A 24,908-nucleotide genomic window follows, 5' to 3' on the forward strand; every position below is an offset into this window, starting at 1 on the left:
TCCCCCGGCTCCACAACCCTCATCACGGACGCGAAAATGAATTAACAAACATGGAGAGAAGAGATCAAACAAAATGTCCCCAGATCCTGGCTGCCATGCAAGGAAACATTCAAAGTTAATTTGATGAAACAGCTTCAAATGATGAGTAGAATGGCTTGGCAATATTCTACACAATTAGCGTTGTTTAATTCAGTTTCACAGAGCAAAACGCAAATGGCACCATGGGAGGAGATATTCTATTTGCTCCTACAGGTTGTGCCCAGAGTCCAGTTCAATTGGTTGAACCAGTACAAGTTGCACCCACCAACACTCCCTTGATTTGCCCGGAAGGTGCTCTGTCCACATCCCTGGGACTGGATTTTTCAGCCCTACCAGGTTCAGGAACAGAGATAGGCGAGTGTTAAACCTGTTCCCATCTGCCCTGGGCTGTTTTACCCAGAGACAGGAGTGGAGGCAGGGACAAGGCTACAAACGGTGGAGAGCCGGCTGAACGAAAGAGCGATGAGACCTTTTGTGAGAGGCTGACTGGGATTTTCCAGTTAGCCTCCTTGTTCCCTCAGGTGGCAGGGTCAGCCTTGGAGGCAGACCCGAGCAACAGTCTGGGTGGGACAAGGTTGGGGGGGGTGTGGGGTGCAATTCTCCATACAATCAGGCTTAGAGGCTCCCCATACCTGCCTGGGTGCCACAGCATCCACAGGCTGCCCTGTAAAAGCTTATTTATTAGTTTCAATTAGATTTACATTAACACTGCAATGAAGTTACTGTGAAAATCCCCTAGTCGCCACACTCTGGCACCTGTTCGGGTACACTGAGGAAGAATTTAGCATGGCCAATTCACCTAACCTGCACATCTTTGGACTGTGGGAGGAAACCGGAGCACCCGGAGGAAACCCACGCAGACGTGGGGAGAACATGCAGACTCCACATAGACAGTGACCCAAGCCAGGAATCGAACCCGGGTCCCTGGCGTTGTGAGGCAGCAGTGCTAACCACTGTGCCACTGTGCCGCCTGAAGGACGGCGGTGAGGGGATGGTTCTCTCTATCCCCTCCACCCCACCCCAACCACCACCCACAGTGTTGCTGCTGAATGTATTTTCTATTTGATAAAGTTGTAGCTATTCCATCTCCAGTTTGATTTGCCCTCTCCCTCACTTAGGCTGAATGACGTCCTGCTGCTGCTTTCAAATTGGAAGGCTTCCTATTGGCCCTCCCTCTTCAAGAACCTGTTATTTTTGATCATTAATTGGCCAATTCATTGAAAAATCAACACTGGTTAACCGTTCCCCACAGTGTGGGCACTCATCCCCATTTGGGCAGGAAAATCCTGCCCCAGGTCAATAATGTGAGATTCTATTTGTTACACTGGTTCAAAACAGCACTTCTTTAGTAATACAATTAACACCCCATTAACAGATTCCCCTCTTTTCCCCGAATCAAAGCTTCACAACACAGACAATATTTCACAACAAATCAAAGAAAATAATGATTTTCCATATTCTGTACATCACATCATAATAATACAAGACTACGAATTCAGTAGTCTCTTTGTGCAAACACTCTTTTTTGCAACGCAATCCGACAATTGACAATTTGCATCACGGATGTTACTTGGAAGTCTATTTTCTTTTTAGTATCCCAATTATACTAGCAAAGTCAATCCTTAACCTTTTCAGCTACACCTTTTGCTGAACGTACATTATCCCACAGGGAATGAGCGTCTATTCACTAGGCAAGGTGTTCTCAAAAACACCCCTTGTAAAGAATTTCCTCTAAACTGTTTGACAAGTAAAATCCCAAATCTATTGCTTCTACAAGAGTCAGTGTTACTGCAGCTAAAGTACTTTTAACTATCGTCTTTATTTCTTCAGCTTCCCAAGCCAAGGGATAACATTTTCCATGTTCACTCATTAGGACTATCATAAAACCAGCTGTACTCTAATACCCATCTGGAAGATTGGCATGAGAAGTGTCACTAAAAATGACTAATTTCATGTCTTTTGGACCCCCTAAGGCTAGAAACTTGGATATGCATTTCTCGGTATTTAATTTTTTAAATGTTTTATTTGCCCATAAAACATCCTCAACTGTAGCGTGTTTCATCATGGTACATCAAAGCTAGCATCTGGTCTTGTCTGAGCACTTAGCCAATTCAACTTTTGTTTTTATGGGAGTCGCTGGCTGGGCCAGCATTTATTGCCCATCCCTAGTTGCCCTTGGAGGGTCAACCACATTACTGTGACTTCGGAGTCACATGTAGGCCAGACCGGGTAAGGACGGCAGATTTCCTTCCCTAAACTGCCCATTCAAGCTTATTACCTGCTTCATTTCCTCTTTAGATGTAACATCACTTGTGCCATTTCTGTGAAAATTTAACAAGATTTAATTGGGACACGAGTAACACTCTCTTGATATGATTTTGACTCAAGTTTATTCCAGACTTATTCTGCTTAAATGTCTAAACTTACATATTAAAGACGCCAAAGCCTAACTTCCCATGGGGTGGCACAGTAGCACAGTGGTTAGCACTGCTGCCTCATAGCAGCAAGGACCCAGGTTCAATTCCTGTCTTGGGTCACTGTCTGTGTGGAGTTTGCACGTTCTCCCTGTGTCTGCGTGGGTTTGCCCTGGTTTCCTCCCAGAGTCCGAAAGACGTGCTGGTTAGGTGCATTGGCTGTGCTAAATTCTGCCTCAGTGTACCTGAACAGGCAGCAGTTAACCATGATGAATGCACCCGAATAGTTTGCCTGCCATGTTGGAGAACCACGGACACCAGTTAAGCTGGACGAAGAAAATGATATAACGATTATTTGGGGCCAAACTGCAAACTTACTGACTTTCCAATTCAAGCATTATTGCGTCCTCTTAACAAAACCTGGCATTTCTAATCAGAATTAGAAAGAATTAAAGAATTATTCGTGGCATCAGGTGATAGGGATCGGAGAAAGAGAAAAGCAAATTGTCTTAAAGTTGCACGGGTAATTTGCTCAGCCTTATTGACACAGGTTAAAAATCCTACCAAAGCTTGCAGGTGTGGTTGGTGATGAGCAGATAATTGAAGAGATTAGAGAAAAATATGACATGTAAAAGACATGTAAAAGACACCATCTTCCTGTTGTAAGTCTTCCAATGTCAAAATTCGTAGCACTTGTGGATTCAAAAGTGTGGAACAAAGGCACAAACATTTTTATTTTACTTTTTAGACGTGGTAACAAGATTCAATCTTTCCAGAGTAATACATGATAAAGACAGAATGGTGATTGTAGATTAGAGTCATGGGAAAATGGAAAGGAACCAGACTTGGAGCACCGGCTAAATTTCTGACTGAAATTGGCGGCAATTTGCCAATGATGAGTTTTGGGACTTTTGTGAAAATGTGAATATTGTGTTCATGAACACAACAGCTGAAACTCTTTTCAGTAATGGCCTCTGTTAACCGAATCAAATGGTGATCGATGAGATGATCCATAAAATCTTAGCCATCAACCAAACTGTAAGGTAGCCACTGCCCTGGGATGGGCAGTTCATGCAGAGAATTTGCTTTCGATGGTTCGGTGCAACAGCCCACGGGAGGTTGGGGGCAGGGGGAAGAGAGAGATGTATCACTGCCTCCTCCCCATCACCATTATCATTGGCTTCCGAGGCCAGCCGCCCCTCCCCACCGCATGGACCGACCGATCACCCTCCCCCCCCACGCCCCTATTCCAGCCTGGTCGATACTGTGCCCCCCGATCAATTGTCGGTTGCAGAGTGTGCAGTGCACCCCACCCCAGCCCGATCCCAGTGCAGAGTGCACAGCGTCCCCCTGCCTGCCTCCGCTTAGGCCCTGCCCCCTTCAGGCCCCACCCCTCCCAGTAGGCCCCCTCAGTGGGCACTGCCAGGGTGGCAGGCTGGCATTGCCAGGGTGCCCGGTGGGCAGTGCCAGCAGTGAGGCCAGCGCTCTTCGTGTGAAAGGCAGCAGTGAGGCTAGCTCTCTCTGAGGCGGCACAGTGGTTAGCACTGCTCCTTCACAGCGCCAGGGACCCGAGTTCAATTTCCGGCTTAGGTCACTGTCTATGTGGAGTTTGCACATTCTCCTTGTGTCTGCATGGGTTTCCTCCGGGTGCTCCGATTTCCTCCCACAGTCCAAAGAAATGCGGGTTAGGTTGATTGGCCATGGTAAAATTGCTCCTTAGTGTCAGGGGGACTAGCAGGGTAAATACGTGGGGCTACAGGGATAGGGGCTGGGTGGGATTGTGGTCGGTGCAGACCTGATGGGCTGAATGGCCTCCTTCTGCACTGTAGGGATTCTATGTAAGTTCCCAAACATTTCCCCTTGGGGCTGAAGGGGTCAAGGGATATGGGAGGAAGGGGGGATCAGGATATTGAATTTGATGATCAGCCATGATCATAATGAATGGCGGAGCAGGCTCGAAGGGCCGAATGGCCTACTCTTGCTTCTAGTTTCTATGTTTCTAACACTTATTTTCACTGTCCAACTTCAATAGACTGATAATTCAGACAATCAAAAGACTGAAAATCAGCTACACTTCAGGGATGAGCTCGAGTTCAAGCCAAACTCCCCGTAATCAAACTGCTACCTTCTCACATCCATCACCTCCTACAAAAATAGAATATTAACCTCATTAAAACATAATGGCCTGAATTCTGAATTTTACGATCAGGCGCAAAAACCTCACTAGTGACCTCTCTGCGTCGAGATATTTGCATTCTCTCTGTAGGAATTGATTGTAACATTCTTTCATTGGGATTTCCCTGTGATGTCATCAAGCTACCCAAGCAGCCAATCACATTAAAGGATTCTCACAGACAACCAACCAGGAAATCAAAAGCACTAAAATGAAATTGTTGAAAAGTTACATGCAGAAAAATAAAAATCGGGACATTGGCGAAGAGTGAATGTAGAAGCTGAAATGTGAAATAATGTAAAAAGAAGAAATTTTAAAAATTAGCTTGGAAAATTAGGCAACCAATCATAATGGAGACATTTAGCAACAGTCCACAAATGTCGAATTATTGGGCCCTATTTTGCCATTTTGATTCTAAGTGCTGAGTGGACTTGAAACTGGGAGTGTTTCAGATCCTCGGGCGCTCCCATACGCACTCTGCCTGAAAATATATCAGCAATTCCGAATCGCGCTCGTGTTGTAGAAGCCTGTGGGCGGGGCTAAACGTGCCCAAAACCCTGCAGCTCCGATCGGCACCTCCAACTGCGCATGTTCCCTTGCCACATCGCTCCTGGGCTAGATAATGTCTCCCCCTGGTTCCCACAAAATTGCCCCCCCCCCCCAACATTACTGACACACTTCTCCCCCCAACCACCACCCAGACTGATCGCGCCCCCCCCCCTCTCTCCCCCTTCCCCCCTTCCTCCCACCGATCTCAGGTACAACGATCACCCCCCCGCCCTACTGATCACAAGCAGAGTGGCAGCAGACCGCCCTTTCCCCCCACTGATCTCAGGCAGAGTAGCAGTGGACCCCCTTCCCCCCCACTGATCACAAGCAGAGTGGCAGTGGACCCCCCTTCCCCCCATCCCACCAATCTCACGCAGAGAGCCATGATGTGAAGCTGCCAGACGCTCAGCACTTACCTCCTCACTTATTGGAGCGCCCGAGTTGGGCTTATATGGAGCATGTCTGTTTCGCGCCGATATCGGATGGGCGAACACGGTGGTAAAGGGGGAAGTGCCGGTAAGGTTGGGCGTGCAACCCGTTTCGGGTGCGGTCCCGATCACGGCCATTTTAGGGCCTTGGTAAAGGGGGAATGGGCATGGAGGCGGGTGCGGATCGCGCTACTTGCCTCACGCCAGACTTTATCAAGTTTTCATGTCCAAAAACGGGCGCAATGCGATGGTAAAATCGGGCCCACTATTTCGGGACCAGATCAGTTCTTCATCAATAGTTATCACTCAGATCACTGTTAAACACAGTTATACCTGATGGAATGAGGTGTATTTTTTTTAATGAGGTTTGTAACAGGGATATGAGTGGAAAAGGTGATGTTGTCGGCACATCCACTGCTTCTGGGTGACCGGTGGGGATTGGGGGAAAGGAGCACAGCTTGTGGCAGAGTTGTGAATGACAGAGTGCAATTTCAGGATTTCCATGTTAATCTGCCCTTGCGCTAAAGCCAGTTTGTTTTGATGTCAGTGATAATGACAGTCAGCATGCAGTCACAGTTCACCATTAAAAGCCCCAGCAAAACCAAGGCCAGTGACTTCAAGTGCGATTTTTGCGACAGTGTTACTGCTGCCACAATGCCAAATAGGCTTACCAGTGGTAAATTGATCAAGGGGGTAACTGCATGGAAATATCACTGGCAGTATATTCCCCTTTGCACTTGCCTTAATGCACAATTATGTCAGCACGCTTAAGACTGGTTATCGTCCTTTAACAATGTCCTCGACCCCTGAGCTTCAATTAAACTGCGAGGATTCTTGAACAAGAATGAAAATACCTTTTAATAATTGATGTAACTTCAGCCATCACGTAACAGAGGATTGCTTTTGTGCAAATTATACAATCAATCTGAGACATGTTGGCAGGTCGAGGGAAATTGTAGTCTCCCTGGACTAATCGGTTTTGTAAGTTTGCAGCTCACTCACAGTGAGGAGCAAACCATAATATTCCACTAATAAATCTACTCTTAAACATTCGCTTTCAGCACCATTTCTACTCAACTCACAACTGCAGCACATGGGGGACATAGATGCAAACTTGTAAAAAACAAGTACGAAAAAGATGTTACGAAACACTTATTCACATTACGAGTGTACAAAACCTGCAATGGTGATCTGGGGAGGGAGGGTAGAGAAGAATATTTCTGTAATATAAACCTTTAACCATGAGAAGCAATGATAGAAATTCAATTTTAATTAACAGATAAAGGTAATCTTTCTCTTCACCCTATCTGTATCTTGACCCTCTCCTTCCCTCCCCCCCCTATGTATTCTATGAACAGTATGCCATGTCTGTATAGCGTGCAAGAAACAATACTTTTCACTGTATCCCAATACATGTGACAATAATAAATCAAATCAATAATGAGATGAAATAACGAATTTAGGAGGAATTCTTTTGAAGCAAGAGTAGTGAGAACATTAAATGGTCAAAGCATTGATTTGTTTAAGTGGATTTTTTTGATTCATTCATGGGACATGGGTGTCATTGGCTGACCAGCATTTATTGCCCATCCCTAGTTGCCTGAGGGCAGTTGAGAGTCAACCACATTGCTGTGGCTCTGGAGTCACCTGTAGGCCAGACCGGATAAGGACGGCAGATTTCCTTCCCTAAAGGACATTAGTGGACCAGATGGGTTTTTGTGACGATTGATTATGGTAGATTCTTAATTCCAGGTACTTTTTTTATTGAATTCAAATTCCAGCATCTGCTGTGGCGGGGTTTGAACCCGGGTCCCCAGAGCATTAACTGAGTTTCTGGATTAATAGTCTTGCGATAAAACCACTAGGCTATCGCCTCCCCATCTGCATGCACTAAGAGAGGCAATGGAATAGAGGGATAAAGGGGTGAGGTGGGGAAGGTGAATTATGATGAGGGAGGACTTGTGCAGAATACAAACAGACCAGTTGGGCCTAATATCCTGATTTTTGTGCTTTAGGACAGGACTTTGTGATCCCACCCACCGCGGTATTTGCCGTGGGTGGGTCAGACAATTAGACGGACCAGCAAAAGGCCCATTGGCTACGGGGGCATCAGGTCCTGAGGCGGCCGGGACTGGAAAATCATGCCCTTTAATTTACATGTCAAGAATAATTTTGGAAAATGAAGCATTTACGTCTAAGATTCAATTCATATCAGCTTTAAATCTGTCAAAGCACACAAAAATATTAAAATAAACTTTACTCACAAAAACCATGCTCCCGTTTAATTCAAACAGTTATGCTGACATTTAGTCTGTTGATGGGGCTGTCTGATTGATGGAGGAGGGGAACTGTAAACATGCTGCGTCATTTGTTCAAATACGTGTCTAATCATCAGCTTTTTGAATTTAGTAAATACCTCTTTTAAATTCCACTTGGCTGCAGTTACTGTTTTTAAAGGGATGAATCAGCCTGATCTTTTCACATTAATAAATCTATGAGACTTGCAATAATGCAAGAGGCTGTCCCTAATATAAAAAGAAAGACTTGCATTTATAAAGCACCTTTCGCCACCACCCGACATTCCAAAGCACTTTGCAGCAGAGGAAGTACTTCTGAAGTGTAGCCACTGTTGTAACGTAGAAAAAGCAACAGCCAAATGGCACATTGAAAACTCCTGCAAGCAGCACTGCGTTAAGACTGATTCCCAGAATGGCAGGACTGACATATGCAGGAAGACCGGATCGACTGGGCTTGTACTCACTGGAATTTAGAAGAATGAGAGGGGATCTCATAGAAACGTATAAAATCCTGATGGGACTGGATAGGCTCGATGCACCAAGAATGTTCCCGATGTTGGGGAAGTCCAGAACCAGGGGTCACAGTCTAAGAATAAGAGGGTAAGCCATTCAGGACTGAGATGAGGAAGAACTTCTTCACTCAGAGAGTTGTGAACCTATGAAATTCTCCATCACAGAAAGCGGTTGGGGCCACTTCATTAGATATGTTCAAGAGGGAGCTGGACATGGCCCTTGTGGCTAAAGGGATCAATGGGTTTGGAGAGAAAGCGGGAGTGGGATACTGAAAGTGCATGATCAACCATGATCATATTGAATGGTGGTGCAGGCTCAAACAGCCAAATGGCCTATTTTCTATGTTTCTAAGAACCCCATGGATGTGAGGATATCCCTAAATCTGGAAGGGTAACTTGAAATGTTGGTTCCTAAGACTGTGTGATATAATGCAAAGATGGGAATGCAAACCAGTGAGGGAAAGATCTACTCTTGTTGTAACCACTCAAATAAAAGAAGGTTTATTAACAGGTAAAACACACAACAAGAAAGGCCACAATACAAAACAAAGGTACACTGAACTACAATAAAGGCTACACACACTATGGGCGGGATTCTCCAGCTGTTCACACCAGTGGGATTCTCTGGTTCCACTGCAGTGAATGAAGTTTTGGCTGAGCGCCAAATTCTCCATCCTTGCTGGCAGCGGCGACGGGGCTTGAATGGCTAGAGAATTCGGGCCTATATTCTGGACTTAACGCCGTTCCCATCTATCTACATTCCTGAACCCTGAGAAATGTCCCTTATTCTAAAGCAATCATCCCGTAAAGCGTAACGCTATCAGTTAAGTCCAGCAAATAGTTACAACCCACGAGTTATCTTTACATTTATGAAACCTTGTCTGCAAGAAAGTGATAAAGAAAGGAAAGATAGATTATGAAACTGAACTAGCACAAAATATAAAAACTGATAGTAAAAGTTTTTACAAATATATAAAAAGGAAAAGAGTAACTAAAGTAAATGTTGGACCCTTAGAAGACGAGAAGGGGGATTTAATAATGGGAAACGAGGAAATGGCCGAGGCCTTAAACAAGATTTTTGTGTCGGTCTTCACGGTAGAGGACACAAATAGCTTACCGAAAATTGACGGTTGTGGGACTGTAGGGGGTGAGGTCTTTAAAACGATTACTATTACTAAAGAGGTAGTGCTTGGTAGGCTAATGGGACTAAAAGTAGACAAGTCCCCGGACCCGGATGGAATGCACCCCAGGGTACTGAAAGAAATGGCAGAAGTAATAGCAGATGCGTTGGTTGTAATTTATCAAAATTCGCTGGACTCTGGGGAAGTGTCGGCTGATTGGAAAACAGCTAATGTGACGCCACTGTTTAAAAAAGGAGGTAGACAAAAGGCGGGTAACTACAAGCCGGTTAGCTTAACGTCCGTAGTTGGGAAATTGCTGGAAGCCATCATTAAAGAAGAAATAGCAGGACACATGGAAAAAAATGGTTTGATGAAGCAGACGCAGCATGGATTCATGAAGGAAAAGTCATGTTTGACGAATTTACTGGATTTCTATGAAGATGTAACGAGTGCGGTTGACAGAGGGAAACCGGTGGATGTGGTGTTTTTAGATTTCCAGAAGGCGTTCGATAAGGTGCCTCACAAAAGGTTGCTGCAGAGGATTAGGGTACACGGAGTTGGGGGTAAAGTGTTAGCGTGGATTGAGGATTGGCTATCTAACAGGATAACAGGATTGTCGTTTTTGCTACCAAATAAACTTTTGGACTTTAACCTGGTGTTGTTAAACTTCTTACTGTGTTTACTCCAGTCCAACGCCGGCATCTCCACATCATATCTAACAGGAAACAGAGAGTTGGAATAAATGGGTGCTTTTCTGGTTGGCAGTTGGTGACTAGTGGCGTGCCGCAGGGATCGGTGCTGGGGCCTCAACTGTTTACCATATACATAGACGATCTGGAGGAGGGGACCGAGTGTAGGGTAACAAAGTTTGCGGATGACACAAAGATGAGTGGGAAAGCGAATTGCGTGGAGGATGCGGAAAGTCTGCAGAGAGATTTGGATAGGCTAAGTGAGTGGGCGAGGATCTGGCAGATGGAGTATAATGTTGACAAGTGTGAGGTTATCCACTTTGGAAGGAATAATAGTAAAATGGACCATTATTTAAATAGTGAAAAATTACAACATGCTACTGTGCAGAGGGACCTGGGGGTCCTTGTGCATGAATCGCAAAAACTCAGTTTGCAGGTGCAGCAGGTGATCAAGAAGGCAAATGGAATGTTGGCCTTTATCGCGAAGGGGATGGAGTATAAAAGCAGGGAGGTCTTGCTGCAATTGTACAAGGTACTGGTGAGGCCGCAACTAGAGTACTGTGTGCAATTTTGGTCCCCTTGTTTGCGAAAGGATATATTAGCTTTGGAGGTTGTACAGAAAAGGTTCACCAGGTTAAAACCGGAGATGAGGGGGTTAGCTTAAGAGGAGAGTTTGAGTAGATTGGGCCTGTACTCGTTGGAGTTTAGAAGGCTGAGGGAGATCTTATAGAGACATATAAGATAATGAAGGAGCTGGATAGGGTAGAGGCAGAGAGATTCTTTCCACTTAGAAAGGAAACAAGAACTAGAGGACACAGCCTCAAAATAAGGGGGAGTCAGTTTAGAACAGAGTTGAGGAGGAACTTCTTCTCTCAGAGGGTAGTGAATCTCTGGAATTCTCTGCCCATTGAAGCAGTGGAGGCTACCTCGTTAAATATGTTTAAGTCACAGGTAGATAGATTTCTGATCAATAAGGGAATTAAGGGTTATGGGGAGTGGGCGGGTAAGTGGAACTAAACCACTATCAGATCAGCCATGATCTTATTGAATGGCGGGGCAGGCTCGAGGGGCTAGATGGCCTACTCCTGCTCCTATTTCTTATGTTCTTATGTTTTCAAATCAGCAGCTCCAGCCTGGAATTCTGTCTTCTGGGAGAATCCCGTTTTCTAACTGGGCATGGCTGTGATTGTAACTGCTTTTCCAACTGCTTCTCTTCTTCCTCCTTTCACCTCTCCTGTCAGTACAGATCTACGCAGCTACTGATATACCATATTTACCTTTTGATCTGCTCTTATCTAAATGACTCGCTTTAGAAGCCAAGCTTTTCATGGCCAGAATTTTACCAGCACGTCCGTGCAGAATCGGGGTGGGCGAGACTCACAGAACGGCATTCTCCGTTGGCCTCGGGCGGGATCTTACGAGCCTCGGGTGGGCGAGGTGGTAAAATTCCAGTACAGTCTCCATTTGGAACTCATCTCTTCTGCAACTTTAACACTTAAAATTCCAAACGTCTATTGTACATCACTTCGCTGAAGTAAATATCTACTTACCTTGCTTCTATGTTAATTTGCTTATCAAAACCCCTTTAGACAACTGCAATTCCTCTTGATTTGATTTGATTTATTATTGTCAAATGTATTAACATACAGTGAAAAGTATTTGTTCCTAGCGCTCTATACAGATAGAGCATACCGTTCATAGAGAAGGAAACGAGAGAGTGCAGAAGGTAGTGTTACAGTCATAGCTAGGGTATAGAGAAAGATCAACTTAATGCAAAATATGTCCATTCAAAAGTCTGACAGCAGCAGGGAAGAAGCTGTTCTTGGGTCGGTTGGTACTCAGACTTTTGTATCTTTTTCCCGACGGAAGAAGGTGGAAGAGAGAATGTCCAGGGTGCGTGAGGTCCTTAATTATGCTGGCTGCTTTGCCGAGGCAGCAGGAAGTGTGGACGGAGTTAATGGATAGGAGGCTGGTTTGAGTGATGGATTGAGCTACATTCACAACCTTTTGTAGTTCCTTGCAGCCTTGGGCAGAGCAGGAGCCATACCAAGCTGTGATACATCCGGAAAGAATGCTTTCTATGGTGCATCTGTAAAAAGTTGGTGAGAGTCGTAACTGACATGCCAAATTTCCTTAGTCTTCTGAGAAAACAGAGGTGTTGGTGGGCTTTCTTAACTATAGAGTTGGCATGGGGGGGACCAGGACAAGTTGTTGATGATCTGGACACCTAAAAACTTGAAGCTCTCGACCCTTTCTACTTCATCCCCATTGATGTAGACAAGGGCATGTTCTCCTTTACACTTCCATCCCTTTCTTCAAACTTTATTTTATCCAATCTCCTTCAATCTTTATCGTTACCCATTCTTAAACCTTGACATTATTAAGCTCTTGACAACTGTGATGACTCAGATAATATATTTTTGTGATGTTAACTGAGGGACAAATATTGGTCAGGACACAGGGGATAACTCCTCTACTCTTTGAAATAGTAGCAAGGAGTTTTTTTTATATCCACCTAAGATGGCAGCCAGGGCCTCAGTTTAACATTTCATTATAAAGTTGGTACCTCCAGCAGCACAGCACTCACTCAGTGCTCTTCAGGCAGCATGTTGGCACAGTGGTTAGCACTGCTGCCTCACAGTGCCAGGGTTCTGGGTTCGATTCCTGGCTTGGGTCATTGTCTGTGTGGAGTTTTCACATTCTCCCCGTGTCTATGTGGATTTCCTCTGGGTGCTCCAGTTTCCTCCCACAGTAAAGATGTGCAGGTTAGGCGAATTGGCCATGCTAAATTCTCCCTCAGTTTACCCGAACAGGTGCCGGAGTGTGGTGACTAGGGGATTTTCACAGTAACTTCATTGCAGTGTGAATGTAAGCCTACTTGTGACTAATAAATGAACTTTACTTGAAATAACAGCCTTGAATTTTGTGCTTAAGTCTGGAGGGACTTAAACTCACACCTTTCTGAGCCGGAGGCAAGTAGGCCACAAACTGAACCACAGCTGACACTGGCCTTTGAAGCAGAGCTGTCAGAAATTTCCAAAGATCATTAGTTAGTCAGAACCTTCTGTGGTTAGTGAAAAGATGAAGAGAAAATCAATGTACAAAATGTAACTTAGCTTAGAAGGTGCGAGTTATTAATTAATTTTTTAAATGAAGAACCAAATGGGGTTAACCATTTTTGTGGCAATGTATTTTGAATTAATATTATATTATATTTATTCATACCTCACAAACCTGCTTGGCAGTTAAAGCTGAAAACAGTGTCTGATGGAATGCAATTTGTTCTCAAATTGGGAAACAGCGCAGTTTGTATAAATGAATAAATTTATAGAACTTTACATATATTAATTTAAGTGTTGAATTGTCATAAATAATAGTGATTCAACATTGAAGTGTTAATCAGTGCAACAGTCAACCTTACAGGGTTTGCTGTAAGTTCCATTTGGTTTATATAATTCCTCAGGGAGGTTTTCTGATAAATGGCTTCCCACGACCCATATAAAGGACCGTGAAATGTGTATGACAAAACCACAAAACTCACTCTTTGTTCTTTGTTTTCTTTTAGGTTTTGGCATGACAACTCCAGCAACGGTAGCAGGAAAAGTGTTTCTGATATTTTACGGCCTACTCGGATGTGCAGGGACCATTCTGTTTTTCAACCTCTTCCTGGAGCGCATCATTACCTTGCTGGCTTTCATCATGAAGGCATGCTACCAGAGGCAGCTGCGGAGGAAGGGTCTACTGCCGCCCATCATTAGGAGGCAGTCAGCCATCATGGACACGGCTAACTTGGCGGGATGGAAGCCATCTGTCTACTACATCATGCTGATCCTCGGGATTGCAGCGATTATAATCTCCTGCTGCGCTTCAGCAATGTACACTCCCGTGGAAGGATGGAATTACACCGACTCTTTGTATTTCTGCTTTGTCACCTTCAGTACTATTGGCTTCGGGGATCTGGTCAGCAGTCAGAATGCAGCCTATACGAATCAGGGATTGTACAGATTTGGTAATTTTGTATTCATACTCTTGGGGGTGTGCTGTATATATTCACTCTTCAACGTCATCTCCATTGTAATCAAGCAGTTCCTCAACTGGCTCCTGAAGAAACTGGAATGTAGGTGCTGCCCCAGGTGCCGGAGAGGAAAGATGCGCACGGGGCGGCGGAACGCAATCACCCCGGGACAATCTCGTATCCGTAGGAACCACGTCTTGGCAGATGCAGAGGGGCCGTGTGACAGTGACGGAGAGGGAAGGAGGCTCTCCGGGGAGATGATCTCCATGAGGGACCTCACTGCCTCCAACAAGGTGTCACTGGCCATCCTGCAGAAGCAACTGTCAGAAACTGCCAATGGTTATCCTCGGACAGTGTGCGTCAACACGAGACAGAACGGTTTCTCAGGTGGGGTGGGTGCTTTAGCCATCATGAATAACAGGTTAGCAGAAACCAGTGAAAATAGGTAATAAATAAAAAGCTTTAGTGGCAATCAGGGCAGTCAGGTTTTTATTCAGAAAATGTGCAAAGAGTTCCGAGGCTGAGTACACATCCTGGTGTTTTCTACAGCACATTGCATGGACCAGGACAACGAGATCATGATCCTGAAACTCCCTCACGGCACTAAAGGGTGTACCTACACCACGTAGACTGCAGCGGTTCAAGAAGGCAGCTCACCGCCACCTTCTCAAGAAGAACTAGGAACAGGCATTAAATGCTGGCATCGCATGCCCACATCCCATGAATGAATGTATTTTTAAAATCTCCATTATACTCAGAGTGATTCATTACACCTTCCTCCACATAAAATCCCAAAGTCTACAGGACCTCACTTACAATATGTACATTTCTGTGGAAGCATCTATTATTACCAGAGTTTTGAAACTTCCCAGTCGCAGTATTTCCTGGTAGGTTTAGGTAGTTCTTTCCAAAAAGTGGGGATTAAGAGCAAGATCAGTGATTGCATCACAATGTTCAAAACTTCCACCAAACCTTTATCATCTGTCTTTCCCCTGATGACTAAAACGTGCATGGTGAGAAAACTTTACTTCATTTTTTAAACCAGGTGTCAAACATTGCCAGTCCTTGCAGCCTCTGCCACCCAAACACAAAGAAAGTCTGATACTTGTTTTATTTACAAATTGGCGTCGGTCACATTTGTGAAGCCTGGTACTATCGGGAATGCTATGTTATTCATATTCTAGTTATACCAATGATCAGGAGATCGGAATGTGCCGCAGAAAATATTGCGACGCGCTGTACCCTGAAAAGCAGTGTAAGAAGGATTGTGCAAACAACTGTATAATGAACAGGTCAATGAATCACAATCGGACTGGCAAAGAGGTAACTGGAGCAGATTAAATGGTTCCGTCCAATTATTTACACTGCTCCAAAATTGTGTCAAAACTAAATTCCCCACCAGATCCCCTCTTGATAAAACAAATCTCATCTACCATTCCAGGTTTTTTTTCAGGATCTTCCTCATATGTCCACAAGGGTCCTCACAAACGATGTGAAATCCAGTCTAATCCCCATATAAAGTTCACTCAGATTTATGAGTAATTGGTCAGTCTGTATTTAGAATGCAAACTCACCAAGGCTCCTCCGACAGCGCTTTCCAAACCCACGACCCCCACCACCTGGAAAGACAAGGGCAGCAGATGCATGGAAACACCACCATCCAAATATTCCCCACCAAGGCATCATGAATTGGGATTATGGGTTGCATATTACAGGGTTGTGGGATATATCAGACAGATCATTCACCCTTGGATGCTGCCAGACCTGCTGAGAATTTCTTGCATTTTCTGTTTTTATTTCAGATTTCCACAGTATTCTAACTTTTCCTCACATTAAGTAGTGTCTTGACTAAGTATTGTTACTTAGGACTGTTTAGCAGGTAAACAAGGAGGCAGCTGGACCCTGAAGTATTGTGTAACAAGCACTAAAGTTAAAAGTGAATTATTATTATTTGTGAATTGACCACTTTCAGAATTTGTAGTTGAAAAAACTTCCAAGGTCAATTAGCAGTTTTGGAATTAAAAGGATTTCTGAGTTTGAACAGGGCTAATAAATGAACAGGTAAATACAAGGATGGCCTAACACTGGATAGTATATGGTAGTTGGTGAGGCTATGAACAAAAAGACCAGTTAGGAATGAGGTGTTGAGAATGTGGGACTCTAATGAATGTTACCAAGTTTTTCTCTGCCCTCTGAAGGTTAGATGCAGAACAAATCTTTGCCTGGCAATGTGTCTTAGCCTCAGTCTCAGAAGGGCACTGCTACATCATGGGTATAATTTCCAATTCCTGCACCATCTGACCTGTGCACTCTAAACACAGTAAGAGGTCTCACAACACCACGTTAAAGTCCAACAGGCTTATTTGGAATCACGAGCTTTCGGAGTGCTGCTCCTTCATCAGGTGAGTCAAACCTGAGTTCGCACTCATCTGATGAAGGAGCAGCGCTCCGAAAGCTCGTGATTCCAAATAAACCTGCTGGATTTTAACCTGGTGATGTGAGACTTCTTACCGAGCCCATCCCAGTCCAACGCCGGCATCTCCACATCATTCTAAACACTGAGATTGCCAATTTACTAAAGACATTAGAATTCCTACAGTGCAGAAGGAGGCCATTCAGCCCATTGAGTCTGCGCCGATAACAATCCCACCCAAGCCCTATCCCCATCACTCCACGTATTTACCGTGCTAATCCCCCTGACACTAAGGGACAGAGCATCTTACTAATGCCAATTTAGTGCCAATTGGTTCCGAATGTGAGGCAGTTTGCCATTTCTTGTCCAATATTTCTGTGTCATTGGGGTGCAAATGGGAGATGAAAGGAGAAGAGATCAATGGTGACTGGATTCACACTTTTTCAAGCATCTGCCTGGCCACTGTACTTGTGACTGGCGGTGAGTATTCAAACCATCCAGCCATGAAATGCACTGCTGCAGAGAAATAGAAATCGACCAGCCATTGCATGGACCAAGGCATTAAGATCATGATTGGTAATGTTCTGGAAACAAAGTGCTGAACGTTTTTAGTCTGAAGCTGAAGGTTCCCAGGGGAGGAATGAGACATCCAGAAGGTTACACTGGATCACACCAGTGTCTGAACAGACATCAGCAAGGTTTCTACAACATGATAAGAGCACAAGGTGACGCAAGAGTACTACCATATCTTAATATGCATTGAAGAACATGCATCAAGGTTTCCTTTGAGTGCATTTTGTTAAACATTAATTAAATAAATATATCGACACAGTCAAATGAATAAATATAATACCATAAGCCACGTGAGTGCTCATGTCCAGTTCAAGATCATATACCTTATTAAGGAGTGAAGGAAATATAATCCTGACATGGTGAAATGAATGAATGAAATGCCATTGTTAATTCACATTGTTCTTATGATTGAAGGCCAACTTGTCCTGAATACTAGAGCAATGTATGAAGCAGGACTATCTGGAAGAAACCTTAATCAAAACATGATTAGCATGTGAGCAGTTCGAAGGAATGGGAGCTCTCAGAGGGAGGAGGGATGGTATGTATTATATTAATTACATATTTCATATGTGTTATACTCATTTGGTGTAGAAGTACTTCAGAGTTGAATGAACAAAGTATAGTCTCCAGTTGGAGAAATATGCTTAGGTGCAAATGATGTCCCATTTGCTGAGTTCTCAGAGTTGAGGGAACCTTTTGGTCTTCAGGTTATAATGCATGTGAAGCAACATCAGACACTTTCACTGGGATTTTCTGGGCCTGCTCGACGCAGATGCTAATCCCATTATGGCTGCTAACTCTCACGATTTCAATGATCTCAAAATGAGATCTTTCCCGCCCCTGCTGGAAACGTGATCAGTCCAAAGATATGCGGGTTAGGTTGATTGGCCATGTTAAATTGATCCTTAGTGTCAGGAGGATTCGTAGGGTAACTACGTGGGGTTACGGGGATAGGGCCTGGGTGAGTCTGTTGTCGGTGCAGGTTGAATGGGCCAAATGGCCTCCTTCTGCACTGTAGGGATTCTATGATTCTATGAAATGTCATCAGGCTCACTCCCAGCAAGGACATAAACCTGATACCATCAACCTGAATGCATTTAAATATGCAGCAGTCAAGATGACCACGCCAGGGGCGCAGAGGCCAGTGTAGCCCTCAGGTTGTTAGGGGCATGGCAGGGCACCCTGATTGGCATTGGGCACTGCCAGGGGGAGTACCAGGTTGGTAATGCCAGAGGTGGGACCTAGGGGTGTCCTAGGGAGCTGGTGCAAAGGGCAAGACGAGGGGCCGGGGCCAGGGGTCAGGGTCCAGGCGACGGTGGGCGCTAAGGGATTGCTGGCAATCATAGAATGGGAGGAAGCTCCTGATGTCCATCAAGTGGGGGTGGGGGGGCGGGGGGGTGCCCTCTCTCATAATGTTGAGATCAGGGCACCCTTTAAAAATGGTGCTCTGATCTCTGTGGAGTCGGCCTTGCTGACTGTAGGCCCCGCCCTGCCAGAGTTATGGCCAAACCACACTCCCCCAATTTTGTTTTGACAGTGTCAGAAGATCTGGACAGAAAACCTGGCTGTATTTCTGGAGAGAAAGTTGCCAGTTCTCAGTCAGAAATTGACACTTTGCCATTTTTTTTTGGCAATTCCATCCTTTGCACCTAATATCTGACAAGGAGAATGAGGCATTATTGGATTCTTCAGCATATCACAGAGATTCAGTGTCCCCCTCAGACAAATATATACCTCATAAGGAAATACTCTCCAGAAGTGTAGAGAATAGTGGGCTATTGTGTTTCCTGTGAAATTGACTCCAGGGCACTGTGTAAGAAAACATTGCAACCCCAGCAACTGGAATACCCATTATACAACATTATTGCACATACATCAGTGTTGGTCTCAGATGCAAGTAACAGGCCTTCTGAATCAGAGCCAGCCTGTCAATGAATCAGGAACCAAACACCATTGCTTTACCTCAGTGCGGGAGCACTCGGAATGGGCAGCACATGAATCACAAGGGGCAATATAAAATACCATAGAAAAGCTTCTTTATTTTACATGCTATCAACACCACCAGCCCACATGAATCCAATTACCACAAGTTTTCAAATATTGCATGTACTCAAAACACCACATGCATTCAGTCAATAATATATTTGACTTGATTTATTATTGTCACGTGTATTAACATACAGTGAAAAGTATTGTTTCTTGTGCGCTATACAGACAAAGCATACCGTTCATTGAGAAGGAAACGAGAGAGTGCAGAATGTAGTGTTACAGTCATAGCTAATTTGCCAAGGTGAAAGTATTGTGATGTCGATGATTTGTTTGTTGGACTGAACAGTAAACAGGGTAGATTTTGACTTTGGGCAGTGGAGTGAAAAGTCTGTTTTACATCACTCGCCAATTTCCATTTCCATTGAGTTTAATCAAAATAAAATTCGGAAGAGATGTAAAAATGACAGTCGAGTCATTAACTTCAATTTACACTAACACACAAACTCAGAAACATTTTGGGTGGCACGGTGGCACAGTGGTTAGCACTGCTGCCTCACAACAACAGGGACCCGGGTTCGATTCCCAGCTTGTGTCTGTGTGGAGTTTGCTCGTTCTCTCCATGTCTGTGTGGGTTTGCTCTGGGTGCTCTGGTTTCCTCCAACTGTCCAAAAGACGTGCTGGTCAGGTGCATTGGCCATGCTAAATTCTCCCTCAGTGTCCCCGAACAGGTGCTGGAGTGTAGCGACTAAGGGATTTTCACAGTAATTTCATTGCAGTGTCAATGTAAGGCTACTTGTGACAATAATAATAAATAAGCTTTTTTTTATATAGTAGAACAGAATGAATAATATGCAGCCAAAAGCAACCAGAAACCAGAGATCTTGTGACTGCAAATATATCTCGTTAAAAGTTAACTCTATTAATAGAATAAATACTTGAATTTTTTAAAATTTGTTTATGGGATGTGGGCATCGCTGTCTAGGCCAACATTTATTGCCCAATCCTACTTGCCACAGGGCAACTAGGAATGGACAATAAATAAATCTTAGAACAGTGCTGCTTCTCTGTTACAATCAAATGGAATTTGTTGGGGAATAGCTTTGCATGGTTTTATTTTATATACAAGAGTTTTTTACTTCCACACAGATTGTATTTTTGTACCAATTATTCGATACATTCAACAGCCTCCTTGTTTTAATTATTTTTTGTGTGTGTAGACATCTAGCAGTGTTATATATATTTGATTTACTTTTAGACATTAAGTGCTAACTCTGCTGAAATCTCCCCCTCCTTTCACTATAACTAACTGGTGTGAAGTGAATTAAAAATTCAGTTTGTTTTCAGTTCCACCCGCCTGTCGAATTTTACTGGTTTCCTAAAGTTCGCCATTCACAACGACTTAAAAATCTGTAACAAACAATGTTTTCAATTTAACTCATTTTAAGAGTTTGTATCCCATGGAAACAGGGGTAGAAACCATTAGATCACGGAGATCTGTCTATAGTCCCATTATTGGGGCAACATGGTGGCACAGTGGTTAGCACTGCTGCCTCACAGCACCAGGGACCGGGGTTCGATTCCCAGCTCGGGTCACTGTCTGTGTGGAGTTTGCATGTTCTCTCTGTGTCTGCGTGGGTTTCCTCCGGATGCCCCGGTTTCCTCCCACAGACCAAAGATGTGCAGGTTAGGTGGATTGGCCATGCTAAATTGCACCTTAGTGTTGGGGAACCAGCTAGGGTAAATGTATGGGGTTATGAGGATAGGGCAGGGTGGGATTGTGTTTGGTGCAGACTCGATGGGCTGAATGGCCTCCTTGTGCACTGTAGGAATTCTATGATTTTGTTTAAGTTGGATTAAGTCCACTAGTTTCCTGCCCTTGATTTATTTCTAGATCCCCTTATACTGCTGGTATTTTATCCTCTGTGAAAAATGATACAAAGTCCCCATGTAACAAGTTTTCCAATTCCTTATTGTCCATTATAACCACAGCTGCTTCAGTCATTAGGCCCACATTCATTTTTATCACTCTTTTTTTCTGTATATATTTATAAAATCAATATTTAGTTAGCTCTAACATCTCTTGCAAATGTTTTTATATTCTTTTTTCACTGCATAATACATTATTTCTGTCCCATGCTTGCTTTATATAGCTCTCCAGTCGACTGGATTCTCACACTTCTTTGTTTTTGTCTAAACCTTTTCTTTTAGCGTGATGCAGTCTCTCATCTCATTTGCTGAGCACAGTTCCCTAACTACACAAGTGATAGTCATGACTTGCACAACACAATCCTCCTGTATCGAATCAAACCAGGTGTCAACCACTGCAATTGATAAATCTGCAGTTTGCAACTGCAATGATTTTTCTTTAGAAATGAGGCAGGATCTAATATCACCAGTTGAAAAGTGTGAGAGATTGGAATATATTGAGGAAAGAATTATTGTAGAATCATAGAATCTGTACAGTGCAGAAGCGGCCACTCAGCCCATCGAGTTTGCATTGACTCTCTGACAGAATATCTTACTCTCTCCCCTGCGCTAACCCCGTAACCCCACACATTTACCATGGCTAATTCCATCTAACCTACACACTTTGGGACACTAATTTAGCATGGCCAATCCGCCTAACCTGCACACAGTCATGTTTAAATATCCCTGATGTACATTTGTTGTCAACGCTCCTCCTGCTACATCATGGGAAACAAGCAAGGCTGTCCAACATGTGATGCATTGTCATTGTCTTGTTCCATTAAAACTGGTGCCGTCCTCAGAAAACCCATCCGAGGTTAGCCAAGAATTAATAGGAAGAAATTTCGTTTCTCGGCCTTTTGGCTAAGATCAAGTGTGGTCTGCTGATGCTGCACTTGGTCGTGGCCATTGGGTTGCATTTAAGCTTCATTTTCATACGAAGCAATTTTTAAAAGCGGCATCTCGGCCTTTTGGCTAAGATGCAAATGAGATCAAGCCTTGGAGGAGGAAACCTCCGCCTGCTCCAATCAGCTTGGCTCATGTAGATCAGGCCCGGGACAGGGTAGGGGTTGCATACCCTGTCTTGACAGCTTGGATCGAAAATGTCTCAACTTGTTGAGACTCTGAATTGGACTTGATTTGATTGAATTGGAAAAGTATTTTAAAAAAGGAAGAAATTTCCAATCCTATGAAATTGTCAGATTGAGGGGTGTGGATGCAATGTGTGATCCATGCTGCAGTGTTTGTGGTTTGATGTTTTGCATTACATTGGTGGCGTCCTCGATTTTCGACATCTTTCATGTCTTTGGGTTCGTGAACCATCTATGATGCGTTTCATTTGCCACATCCAGGCAGCTTCAACCTTAATTTGGTCGGTCCACCTGTAATTCTGATTCTAGAAAGATCTTGCAGACTATCCAAAAAGCCTGTTGAGATCCCAATCAGAAAAATGGGGTTTGCACTATTGTCTACACCAGAGCTATATTGCCTGTGATTAGACAGCCTATTCACTGCTTGACAAGTGTGTATCAGTGTAGGCACTCCCTGACTGACCAGCTATAAGGCGAGAATCTCCACATCATGACAAGCTTAATCTAAGGGAAGACAATTCATAGAACATAGAAGAACATAGAAAAGCTACAGCACAAACAGGCCCTTCGGCCCACAAGTTGCGCCGAACATGTCCCTACCTACTAGGCTTACCTATAACCCTCTATCTTACGAACTTCCATGAACTTATCCAAAAGTCTCTTTCAAGACCCTATCGAATCTGCCTCCACCACCACTACCGGCAGCCGACTCCACGCACCCACCACCCTCTGAGTGAAAAAGTTACCTCTAACATCTCTTCTGTACCTACTCCCTAGCACCCTAAACCTGTGACCTCTTGTGGCAACCATTTCAGTCCTGGGTAAAAGCCTCTGAGAATCCACTCTATCAATACCTTTCAACATCTTATACACCTCTATCAGGTCACCTCTCATCCTTCGCTTCTCCAAGGAGAAAAGACCTAGCTCTCTCAACCTATCCTCATAAGACATGCCACCTAATCCAGGCAACATCCTTGTAAATCTCCTCTGCACCCTTTCTATGGCTTCCACATCCTTTCTGTAATGAGGCGACCAGAACTGGACACAGTACTCCAGGTGGGGTCTGACCAGGGTCCTATACAGCTGCAGCATTATCTCCCGATTTCTAAACTCAATTCCTCTATTGATGAAGGCCAGTATTCCATACGCCTTCTTAACCACAGCCTCTATCTGCGACGCTGCTTTGAGTGTCCTATGAACCCGGACCCCAAGATCCTTCTGATCTTCCACACTGCCAAGCGTCTTACCCTTAATATTATATTCTTTCATCCTATTCAGGTCCACCTGCCAGTATTAGTCATTCATATACAGAAACATGTAAACGTTAAAGAGTTTTTTCCTATGGAGGCCAGGTCATTGAGTGCATTTAAGACAGCGATAGATAGGTTCTTAATTGGTAAGGGATTAAGGATTACAGGGAGAATGGGGTTGAGAAACTTATCAGCCATGATTGAATGGCAGAGCAGACTCGATGGGCTGAATGGCCTAATTCTGCTCCTATATCTTATGGTTTTATGGTCTTATATTTTATTATTTTCCACTTCAGTTTTTTTATTCTGCCCAAATGTAACAAACATCAATCTAATATTCCAGTCTGGTATGTCACCTGTCACTGTATTGTTCTTATTAACACTTTATTCACATGCTGTAAAACAGGCTCACAGCACACACAGTTTGGCTGCTATTTACATTCCATTTTATTTACTTAACTTCTGCCATTTTAGAAAATGGACTCTTTGATGTCCTTTCACTCTGTTTCTGTGCCAAGTCAACAGGTATGGAAAGGCATGGCAGGCAGAGGCGGGTGTACAGTTAGTAGGGCCCTGTGCTCACCTTCATTTCTGTCCCCACCCCTACCCCCACCCAACAATCTCACCCCTTGCCACCCACCTTGCCCCACAGATGGCGGAAAACACAGAAACTGTTCAATACTTTGAGCCTTTTGCAATACAATGAGAATCTGTCCTTTTGCTTAGCTTTGTCCTCTTGCCTGGTCTTCAGGTTTCTGAATGTTTGACTGCCAAATTGATAGTGTCGCTTCATTTTGCTAAAGAAACTCATCTCGATTTTAAGCAGCCAATAATGTGTCTGAAAGAGCAGGTGTTCGCACAGTTAATCCCACCTTTGATCAGGTGCTAACTCTGCAAAATGAGATTCATCTTTTAACCATGAAGCTGTGATTCTGCTCATGGATTTCAAACAACATCTCTATATGATTCCCCCCGCCCACTCCGTCACAAACTCTCCCCCTCACCCATTCCTCCCACACAAACTCTCCCCCCGCCCATTCCTTCCTCCCAAACTCTCTCCCCTCGACCTCCCCCGCCCCCCCCACCTCCTGCAATCACCTCACAAACTCTCCCCGCCACCCCCATCTCACAAACTCTCCCCCCGCCCATTCCTTCCTCCCAAACTCACCCCCCCCACCTCCCGCAACCACCTCACAAACTCTCCCCCCCCCCATCCCCACCTCACAAACTCTCCCCCCCCACCTCCCGCAACCACCTCACAAACTCACCCCCCCCACCTCCCGCAACCACCTCACAAACTCTCCCCCCCGCCCATTTCTCCCTCAAACTCTCCTCCCCCACCCCCTGCAATAACCTCACAAACAGGGAATAAATAGGGCTCCGGATGAAA

The 24,908-nt window shown here is 44.3% G+C and overlaps 1 protein-coding gene across 1 annotated transcript in view; it reads left to right on the forward strand.

Moving 5' to 3' along the window:
* Positions 1–14,686, forward strand: part of kcnk12 (potassium channel, subfamily K, member 12) — a 58,179-nt gene extending 43,493 nt beyond the window's left edge. Inside the window, exon 2 of the mRNA XM_078230532.1 lies at positions 13,788–14,686. Coding sequence (XP_078086658.1) covers positions 13,788–14,686 — 899 coding nt within the window. The remainder of the gene's footprint in view (positions 1–13,787) is intronic.
* Positions 14,687–24,908: the final 10,222 nt, after the last annotated feature.

The sequence above is a fragment of the Mustelus asterias genome, chromosome 15 (genome assembly GCF_964213995.1).
Source record: "Mustelus asterias chromosome 15, sMusAst1.hap1.1, whole genome shotgun sequence".
Taxonomy (NCBI): Eukaryota; Metazoa; Chordata; class Chondrichthyes; order Carcharhiniformes; family Triakidae; genus Mustelus; species Mustelus asterias.